The sequence below is a fragment of the Apteryx rowi genome, unplaced genomic scaffold (assembly GCF_003343035.1).
Source record: "Apteryx rowi isolate R43461 unplaced genomic scaffold, aptRow1 scaffold_325, whole genome shotgun sequence".
Lineage (NCBI taxonomy): Eukaryota > Metazoa > Chordata > Aves > Apterygiformes > Apterygidae > Apteryx > Apteryx rowi.
This window is the reverse complement of record NW_020449697.1, coordinates 705,656-716,200: the sequence shown is the minus strand read 5'-3', so window position 1 is coordinate 716,200 and position 10,545 is coordinate 705,656. Positions and strand designations below refer to the sequence as shown.

General features: G+C 41.5%; 2 protein-coding genes across 7 annotated transcripts in view; one reads left to right on the top strand and one right to left on the bottom strand.

Moving 5' to 3' along the window:
• RPS6KB1 (ribosomal protein S6 kinase B1) overlaps positions 1 to 166 on the bottom strand; it is an 18,197-nt gene extending 18,031 nt beyond the window's left edge. The window contains exon 1 of the mRNA XM_026071413.1: positions 1 to 166. This exon is cut by the window's left edge and continues 1 nt beyond it. Coding sequence (XP_025927198.1) covers positions 1 to 69 — 69 coding nt within the window. The 5' untranslated portion in view covers positions 70 to 166.
• A 112-nt stretch (positions 167 to 278) lies between these two features.
• On the top strand, positions 279 to 8,162 carry TUBD1 (tubulin delta 1). Of its 6 annotated transcripts, XM_026071414.1 has the most exons (10): positions 279 to 593; positions 884 to 1,103; positions 1,759 to 1,953; positions 2,553 to 2,700; positions 3,153 to 3,369; positions 4,030 to 4,261; positions 5,044 to 5,208; positions 5,933 to 6,073; positions 6,642 to 6,825; positions 7,822 to 8,162. In XM_026071414.1, exons 3-10 carry the CDS (start codon positions 1,782 to 1,784, stop codon positions 7,922 to 7,924), a joined length of 1,362 nt encoding a protein of 453 aa, XP_025927199.1. In that variant the 5' UTR covers positions 279 to 593; positions 884 to 1,103; positions 1,759 to 1,781; the 3' UTR covers positions 7,925 to 8,162. The 6 variants fall into 6 exon arrangements, with proteins under 6 accessions (XP_025927199.1, XP_025927200.1, XP_025927201.1 ...); XM_026071415.1 differs by lacking the exon at positions 6,642 to 6,825; XM_026071416.1 differs by lacking the exon at positions 7,822 to 8,162 and having other exon boundaries at positions 6,620 to 6,785.
• The last annotated feature ends 2,383 nt before the right edge of the window (positions 8,163 to 10,545 follow it).

Here is a 10,545-nt window from a genome sequence, read left to right as displayed (position 1 = left end):
CTCCTCCAGCTCCTCGTCCGAAGCCGCGTCCTCGGGCTGGTCCAGGTCGATGTCGAAGACGCCCGCCATGGCGCGGGTGTGAGCAGCGGCGCCGCCGTCCCTTCCTCGCTGTGCTGAGTCCGCGGGGCCTGGGCCGCCTCATGGGCCCGCACCCCCCAACTCCGCCACGGCCGCCATCACCGGCTGCCAGGCCTCAGCGCGCCTGCGCCCCCGCCCCGGCTCCGGGCGCCGCGCAGGCGCGCGGCCTCACCCGGCATTGGTGGGGGGCCGCACTGAGCATGCGCAGCGGGCGCCCCGCCGGGCGGCAGGGCTCGGGGCCGCAGCGGAGCATGCGCAATGCGCACCCCTTCGCCCATGCTCCTGGCACGGAGCGTGCGCAGGGGGCACAGTGAAGCCTCTCGCTGCGAGCATGCGTACTACGCTCCCTGAAGCCCGCGAGTCTGACCCTTGCCCCGATCTGCCCGAAGTTGACTCCGAGCATGCGCGAAGCGGGTTGTTTGAAGGCGCGTCTCGAGCCGGAGCGGAGGGCTCGCAGAGGAAGGGGCTTGCGCATGCGCCGCTGCGGCCCGAGCGCCTCAGAGCGGGGCGTCGAGGTCAGCGCTGAGGGGGGGCCGCGGTCGGGGTCGGGGCTGAGCGCGGCCGAGCGCAGCCGGTGCTGCCCGGGCGGGGAGCAGCGCCCCGGGGAGGGCAGCTGTGCCGGCGGGCGGGCGGGGGCCGTCGAGGGTGAAGCGTCTTTGGAAGGGGAGAGGTGGCCGAGCGAGGTGGGCGGCTGCGGCAACATGGCGGGCGGGGCCCGCGGCGTGAGGCAAGGGGCGGCCGGGGCGCGGAGGGGGCGGCGTGGCCGACCGGGCCGTTTCCTGAAGATCGCGTTCGTTCCCTGCAGCGAGGAGCGACCCTGGCACGCGGCCTGGCCTGAGGCGCTGAGGTGCGGACGAGCAGAAACGCTGAAATCCAGCACGGGAAGGAGAAAACCAGCACGTACCTGCCTGCAAAGTGCAGCAGGAGCAAATTACAGGCGCTGGCGGTTTTCCCAAGAACGCCGTTACAGACGTGCTGTGGCGCAGCTGGGAGGATGATGAAAAATAGCAGCCCAGAATAATGAAGTGAGTTCAAATATTGACCTTGTCTTTGTAGGGGGAAAAAAAAAGAATAGAAGAGTGAGAAACCAGAGTTACTGCAAAAACTGAGTGGGAAAATGGTCAAGCATACCAGTATCATATCAGAAAATTGTCTCTCTATGGTTGGAGGAAGGAGAATGCTCTAGAGGATTCTTTTGTCACTTCAGCTGATTTTGGCGTCTGGCCCATAGCAGTATGCCACTGGAAATCAGCTGGCTTTGCCAACAGGCTGCACGTTTCTAAAGGCGTCCAGTACTTTCTTAGTATGTTTATTATGTTCTTGTAGCCTCATCTGAGGGTTTGGCTGGATTTCTGGTTAGTCTTTTTTACTCTGCTTTACTAAGCGAAAGTGAGAAAAGAGAGACTTGACTTTGCCTGCCGTGTGGTTGATTTCAGTTCTGTTAAGACATATAGCAACAGTAAACAGACTGGCTTCCTTTAAACGGTCACCAGCATTCTTCTGACACGCAGGATAAAGTGCTGACAGACAGCATTTCCCCAGGAATAGCCAGTTGTTGTAGCATAGCCTTTTCCTCCTCACTAGAGTTGGCAAAAGTTACAAAACTGATCAGGAATCTATCTGACAAAACTTAAATTTTTTTTTTCCCCAGTAACTAAAAGGTGTACTTTTCCTTTTTAGGGTTAAATACAAAGTAAATAAGAATGTCAATAGTCACAGTCCAGCTTGGTCAGTGCGGTAATCAAATTGGGCATGAAGTGTTTAATGCTATCTGCAGTGACGTCCATGGCACGCATGGATTGTGCTCCAAGAAGGAGAATGAATCCTACCATGACGCTTGCAAAGAACGCTTTTTCAGTGAGGAGAAATCTGGAGGTACAGCATTTAAGGACTTTTGTTTCCCACAGAGGGTCTTGTTTCCAGGCTAGTGTAGATAAGTGTACAGAAATAACACACACTTTTACTTAAGTTGAAGAATGAGTTTTACCTTCGTTCTTAAAGAATTGTCACAACCGTCTGTCCTCATGAGGTTGCTTCCAAAGGCAAAACCACAGTGCAGTAAAGCACCTGAGGCCACAGAGCAAGGACGCCAATAACAGAGCTGGAAACTGAGCTATGTATACATAAATAATCTTTCCTTCCAACATCTCTGTTTTCCTTTTTATATAGATCAGAACATGTAGTATGGCCATACCAAATCCCAGTTCAGTGTCAGGAAATGAATGGCTTCTTTCATGAAAGGTCTCTAGAGCTCAGATCTCTCTTCTTTGGAACAACAGGTGGTTTTCCAGAAACTTAGAACGTTGCCAGGTTCTGCTTTCTGCACCTTCCTGTACTGTCCCATTGAAGTTAAGAGTTCAGTTTATATGGGTGGGAGGAATACAGTTTGGGCCCTGGTACAAGTCTGTCTGTCTTATGTAAACAAATTCTATGATTGGCAAATTATTCTTAGTTTTATTTTTCTCCCTCTCCAGTACCTGTTGCCCGGGCTGTGCTTGTTGACATGGAACCCAAAGTAATCAGCCAAGCCTTATCAATAGCTGCCCGGTCTGGCTACTGGAAGTATGATGATCGGTCGCACTTCTGTCAGAAACAAGGGTCTGGGAACAACTGGGCAAATGGGTATGAACAGTCATTTCAGGCTTTGCTAACCTAACTGTGGAGGCTGATGAGCAGACTAGACTCTGGAGGAATGGTATTATTGCAGCTGTGCGAGTACAGAGTGTGTAACATTAACTTGTTTTATTTTTACGATAGAGTAGCAGTATGTATAGTAGCAAAATTTTTAACCGGCTGCTTTTTGCAATGTGAAATTGGCATTTACAGTGAAGACTATTTTAGAACAGAGTGATGAATATATTTAAAAACACCAAACAACCGCACATTTTATAAAGAGCTGTTTTTTTACTACATAAGTGTCACAGCTGAGGATTGTTTCCAACGGGTAGAACTGGTGACACAATAGTAGGTTATATAACTAAAAAAGTAAAGTGTGCTTTATGAATAGGTTGATGTTATTGCTTTTATTTTACTGTAATCTGCCATGTCTTGCTGCCTTTTCTCTTATTTGACAGTTACTCTGTTCACGGGCCTAAACACAAAGACATAATCATGAATCTGGTACAAAAAGAAGCAGAGAAATGTGACCGACTCAGTGGATTTTTCACAATAATGAGCATGGCTGGTGGTACAGGATCCGGCCTGGGAGCATTTGTGACCCAATGTTTAAAGGATGCTTTTCCAGCCTCATTTATACTAAACCACGTTATCTGGCCATATGGAACTGGTGAGGTGAATGTCGTATGTCCCTGAGATATTCTGCAAAACTTTAATCACGATTACAAAAGAACAGCAATGTAAATAAACAGACTGCTTACCAGAAGTAAAACATAAAATGTCAACAACTGAAAGAGACTAGAAAAGAGAAAAATTTTACTTCTTGTAAGTTCAATGTGACAGAAGGCAATACAGCTAATGAATTGTTAGCCTAATAGTTGATATAGGTGGTTTCACACAAGAAAAAAATATTTCAAAATTATTGTCAGGTCACTAAAGGTCACTAAAATCTCAAGCTAATAGCAATAAAAAAGTTTATACCTTAGCTCTTATATTACCAAGTCTTAATGGAGTATCTTCAGAAGCTCTACTAGCTAATTAAAATGTTACATTGTATGAAATGTTATGTAGTTTTGATAGTATCTGAGTACTGTAATCAGTTCTGACAGAGACTTTCTTCTAGCATGTTTGGATGAACGGAGACAGATTGCATGATTTTCACAAGTCTTGCTCTCTGTCCGTGAGAAAGCTATGCTAGCTCCTAACCTAACTTTGGCAAAGAAAATGAATCACTTCCTAAATCATAACTGTGGGAATGATAGTAGCCAGAGGAGTATAAATTAGAACACGATGAAGTTTTGACTCTCATTTGTGTGTATGGTTTTCTGCTTCCAGGTCATTGTTCAAAACTACAACTCCGTTCTGACTCTGTCACATCTGTACCACTCGTCAGATGCCCTTCTTGTTCATGAAAATGATGTCATTCACAAGATTTGTGCTCAGCTCATGAATATTAAACAGATCTCCTTCAGGGATGTAAATCAAGTCATTGCACATCAGCTGGGAAGTGTTTTCCAGCCCATTTACACAGCAGAAGGTGCCTTGCACTATAGCAGAAGCCCATTAGGTATTTAACTATAATAACTCCTAAAGCATTCTCGCACAGCTCTATAACAACGTCATTTTGTGAATTTAAGTTCTCTAGTCTCCTTAGCAAAGTGGTTTAGATACAACCCAATCTTTAAGATAGGATAATAGAAGCAAAAGACTAAAGGACTTAGAAGTTCAGCCCCAATTTTATAGCAGAGTCAAGAGTATAAACCCATACTTCCAGTTTCATTCATTACCAAAAAAGACACTGTTTCCCCTTTTTCGAGTCACTACTCTCACTCTTGTACTGATTTATATTTCAGAGGAAGCTTGTGCAGGGCAGTCATTTTTGCAGTGAGTTTTGCATTAGGTTGGAAGTTTATACTAACTTAAACCAAATGAAAGGTTTGTATTTAGCTTAGAAGATAGGGTAGCATACAACTTGGTGGCAACAAGCCTAGATTTGTATCTTTAAGGAAAAGTTACCCATATTACCAAGAGATGTTCTTATAAAAAACCCCTTTGATTTATGCCTCTCAATCTTTAGCAGTGCATAAGGCCTTCAGATTTTTGAGCAAGACAAGCCTAAATTGTAAAATAAAAGCTATTAACATGCTTGTGTAAAACTCAGTAGCATGTAGGATGTTTGCATTATTTTGTCTGACGCATGTGTCCATATCTGTCAAAGTTTATGTATCCTGCATTGCTTCTTACCTTAAATTACTAGAGCTATGTAAAATTCCTTATTCTCTTCTCCCATATTAACTAACCTATGCAGTATTTTTGACAAACTTGAGCAGTTGTTACTTCTTTTTGCAGGAGACTTAATGGAGACCTTAGTTCCACATCCTGAATTCAAGATGTTGGGTCTTCGTAACATACCTCAGATGCCTGAAAGCTCTCTAGCATACAGCTCATTCAGTTGGCCTGGGCTCATCAAACACTTAAGACAGATGCTCATTGCTAATGCTACAATGGAGGAAGGTAAAAAGTATTCACTCATCTTCAATATCCATCGCTATTTAAGTTCAAATTTTTACAGCTGAAATAAAGCTTATTGTTTTGTGGCACTCGATGACTAGCTTTAGTCAGTTCAGAAAGGAGCTGCTGCCCTCAGACAGCAGGAATTTGTCTCTACATAGCCAGCTGCTCCTTTAGCTATTCACACAGCTGCCGCAGCAGCTCCCAGCCTGCTCCTGCTTTTGCTCCCAGACATCTCAGTTAATTATAACTATTGAAAATATGCAAAACAAACCAACAGTTTTTGACTGTGCACTTAATTTACATGATTCATTTGGAACATTCTTTGGATTGCTAGTTCTGCTATGCTTATTTTTGTTACACCTTCTACTAATAGAAGTCATATGCTTAGCTTTCCTATATCATTCACACAGAGAATTCAGTATAGTTTCCAGTTATGCAAAGAATGGGATGGCAAATTGCTAACTATAGAAACAATACACATTTTCTCTGCTAAGACTAGTGACTACCATGCAAGACTTCATAAACGCTGCTGGATTAGCTCTGTTTCTCACCCAGAATTGTGTAATTGCTGCTTAATTAACATGCAGAAACTACAAACCCTAGTGTGATCTTAGCTTGGGGCACAGTATTAGTTAACATCTGACTCTTCAGCTAGTCTGAATCCATATTTCATGAAATACTAATTTCCTGTTATCTCTTCTTCGTCGCCAAAACCTCTTCTTAGGTATTGATTGGCAAGTAAGACCACCACGTCCAGGCTCCTCCATTCCCTCCAAACATTCCACAAGCAAGCTGCTGCATTTCAATACTTCCATTGCCAACCTGGTTATCCTGCGAGGAAAAGATATGCACAGTGCAGACTTAGGTGAGAAGGAAAAACACAACACCTCAATAATTCCTGTTTCACATCCCACTGTTTTCTTTGCAACAATTTCTGATGAAAGTGGAAAAAAAACCCAAGGCCACATATTTAACTAGTAAGGTTGATGTTTCCTCTACAAACACATTGTAATGTCCAAGGCCATCTTATGTAATCACTCAGGGCTGCTGTACTTAAAACTAAGATTTCTGTGTTTCCTGAAGCACTTCAGGGAAGGAGGAAGAGACTGAAGTCTGTATATGTGACAGGATTCTTGTCTATATTGTCTGAAAATATATTTAGTTGCTTCTGGAGTGACAAACATAGCTTGCATATGAAGTACCAATACAAGAGCACTCTGCTAGATAATCTAATGAATTTGTTTAAAACAGTTATCATCTTTTAAACAGGCTCACCAGTTTTCAGCGTTTTTTTTTTTAGGGCCTGAACTGATCTGCCAAACCCAGTAGTCAGGTACCAGCACTGATTAAGCCACACAGGACTACTGAGTTCAAGACGCAGTGGTTTTTGTAACTTTACTCTTGTCAAAAGGGCTGTTCTGTTTCTGCTGCAGGAAGTTTCCAAGATCCAGCACTATATACATCATGGCTAACCCCCCAGGATGCTTTTAACCTGTGGAAGACACCACGAGCATTTAACAAATATGAGAAGTCCGCTGCTTTGGTCAGCAATAGCCAGTTCCTGCTGAAACCTCTTGACAACCTTGTAGGAAAAGCTTGGAATATGTTTGCTTCCAAGTAAGCCAAAAAAACAAAACAAAACAAAACTGATATTTCATTTGTAGCTGCCATTGTCTTCACTGGGAGTAAAATCATTGTGAAAATTGCTTTTTCTTTCAGCAAAGTAATGGTGAATAAGCATGAAGACTTTTCCCACACTTTAGAGGAAATGTCTTTATGCTTGAACTACAGTGGCAGGGTGAGGAACAGAACAGCACTCATGTTCCGTGGATAAGTAAGGCTACATATTCTAGTGCTGTCAATTTGACAGTTTCCTCGGTACTAAAACTCCTAAAAGTTAAATTTTTGCATTCCAGAATGACCATTCCAAAAATATCAATAGAAGAGTTTCAATATGTTCATACAGTTTCTAAATTGTATACAGACATGCTGCACATTTCAGGAAACAAATTCCTGGGTCAGTTCAAAAACATTTAGAGGTTTCTGTGTTTTATAAGGCTCGTTTCATTAGTTTCATTTTTCATTAGAACCAAGAAACCTGGAAAATAATTGCCTCTCTACTTCAATCATCATGAAGCCAAGGTAACTGGGTGTCACAGCAGAATTTTGTGGTGAAAAGACAAAGGAGGAAAACAGCTTCCGCTAGCTGTGTTCCTAGTTTTACCGCTTGTTACAAAAAACACCACTGATAAGAAGCAAGCTATCTTGCCCACACAGAGTTAGACTTTACATCTCAAATCCATAAATTACCTTTCTCATTTAATAATCACAGCTTCTCCCATTGCCCAGTTAGCCCAAATTTGTTAGCTGCAATTTCGTCTCTTTAAGCAATGCACACAAAGTTATAAACACTATTTGAAATAAGTCATGATATATCAATCACTATGAATTACAAAATAAGTTCAAGATAGAACAGTAGAAACTAACCAGTGTGGTTATGGAGAGGAAACCTGTCTTTACATGATGTTGTTACACTAACCATGCAATCTGATTTCATGTGCTGGATTCTTCATTTCTAATGTTCTTCATGTCTAATGTGACTTCAACACACAGAGCCTATATTCACCAGTACACTAAATTTGGGATTGAAGAGGAGGACTTCCTGGACAGCTTCACAACTCTGGAACAAGTTATCTCCAGTTACACCACCCTGTGATTTTTAAAAATGTTCTCAACTAGAGCTTTACTGCAAGAACACCACACTGGAAGACCTTCTTGCATCAACCTCCCAAAATATATAAGGCTGTAACTATTTTTCACTTTTCTGAGTAGTGTGTGTGTGTGTGTGTGTGTGTGTGTGTTAGAACAGTAAGAACTGAATCAGAACTGAATATATTCATGTGGGCAGGTAATACTTCTGTTTAATATATCTAATAAATAGCTATATTTTTCAATACATTTGCTAAAGATTTTCTATAGTACAAGGATTTTTCTCCAGGCTAAACTCTCAGCATCTAAGCTAGCATCAACTAATGTATGATAAAAGTTAAATGTGCACTTGATTACAGTAGTGAGGTATTCCTGATCTTCACATTCCAACTTTTCATATTAACACTTTGCCCTAGAATACCTTGATATTGATAAAAATACATAGCATCAGAGTATTAATCCAGAGTCCATTTGGATATCATTCAAGGGAGGATACTCTGCCATCTGTTCCTGTAGAGCAAAGTGGGCCTAAATTCTATTTTAAGGTCTTTAACCTTGACAAAACATTGGAAATTCTGAACTTAAAAAAAAAAAATCTGAATCTTAAAATACAACAACAAAATGGGTTCTTCATTTTCCAGTCTTCCTTAAGTTATATTAGAGATTATAATGAATTGTATGTTTTTTCCAGCATTTCATTCTGCCATGTTTCTGTTACTGTGTTACTGCTCTTTTTTTTTTAAATTGAACCTGTGTAGCAGATCAGATGCATGGGCTATTTGTTAGAGGCTAACCATAGGTTTAAGAGGCAAAACTGCAACTCTTGCTCTTCTTTTTCCTCCTACAAATTAAGAGCAGGAGGTTTATTTATTTATTATTTAAACAGATTTGGGAATAGAACTGCTGGTACTTTTCAGATGCAAGGTCCTGGAATATAATAAATATACTAGATTATAGAATTTTAAAAATTCTGTTTAAGAAAAGGGCTCTTTGAACAAATTTTACCATAGCCACAAGGTGGTGCCACTGTAAAGCTGCAGACTGCAAATAATCAGAGATGCACTGAACTAGTTACAGAAAAAAAGGATTGCAATAGCATGTGGGTGTACAGACTGAACACATACATGCTCCAAACAGAACAGATTTATGACTCTTCTGCTCTTATAAAGATTAGCATGAGAGTTCTTATACAATAAAATAATACAATAGAATTGGGAAAAATAAAAGCTTCTAAAACCCAGCATTCTTCTGCCTCTTTTAGCTTTTTCACTTCATGTTAGAGCTTTTGGAATTCCTTCCCCCTCACCATGCAAGTGTTCTTCCATAGAAAAAAATCACACTCAGTATTAAACAGGTATGCACAAAGAAAAAACACACACACACACACACACACACAAAATCCCACAGTCTCAAGGACTTTTCCCTTGAGAGGTGGTCAGATATCATCATTTATTGCCTAGTGCTTTTCTGTGCCAGGCCTTTGAGCTTTTAACTAAAAGGTGAGCAAGCAAATAGAACGATTGTAAATGCGTTAAAGGCATTTGCAGTGTGGCTAATAAGATGACCATGTAGAATTCTTGCCCTATTAGAGTCTAATTTAGATTTTAAATCTTTAATTAACACAGATGTAGATGCAGAAGTAATTCTGCTAGGCTCCAGTTAGAGGCCAGCAGACACTGGGTGTCACTCTTACTGTAATTTCCTTCCTGGTTTAATTCACCTCTTCACTTTAGTTCAGGCCAGGAACAGAAGCACTAAGATCCCCCTGGAGCAGCTGTTCGCAAAGTAGTTCTGCCATGTGAGAACTGAAATGGCAAACAGTCGTCTTGACAAGATTCAAGTAATTTTATAACTGAATCTGAAGAAAATAAGTAAGTACTGGAGCTAAGTTCACAACTGCTTGAGTATAGCTATAGTAATAGCTGATCAATGGCATGGTTGTAGTTTTAGTGCAAGCCACAACGGATTCTGACAAATTTCATGGCAGCTTATAAATAAGCAAGGTTAATTTCTCATATGCCTTCCAAAAAACAAAAACACCAACCAAACAAAAAAACCCCAACAACGACAGTTTGCCTGCTTGTTAGCAGTAGGATAACTATTTGCACACAGCATAAGACTTGAATCTAGCATATTTCATGCAGAAATATTACCTGTGTAAATTAGGAGCTATACTGATGGTTCAGTATTATAGCTAAATCCTTAAATACACAGAGGAATAAGAATCGAGGCAGCAGGGGGACCATGCAGGAGGGAAGGGTAGGCGGAGAAGGCAGATATGGTAAATATCCCCAATAAATTTTTGTATTAAAAATATGCTTGGCATTTATGACAAAACATTTTAACAATATTCTTCTTGCAGAGCACAGTACACAATCCAATGACTCAGTCTGTTTTTTCTGATCGGTTTTCACTCAGCTACTCTCATTCCTGTTTTAGGAATTCCCCCTCAAAAGGGGAAGATGGAATAATCATGGCTCAGCCATCCAGCCATACTTCAAGCCCTACTCTGCTCAGTAATTCTGCAGTGAAATTTGAGTTGTTTAGAAGTTCAAAACTATAACTTTTGTTACAGACTTTATTTGTGATAATTTAATATTTTTTTCACTCAATCACTTCCTAGCAGCT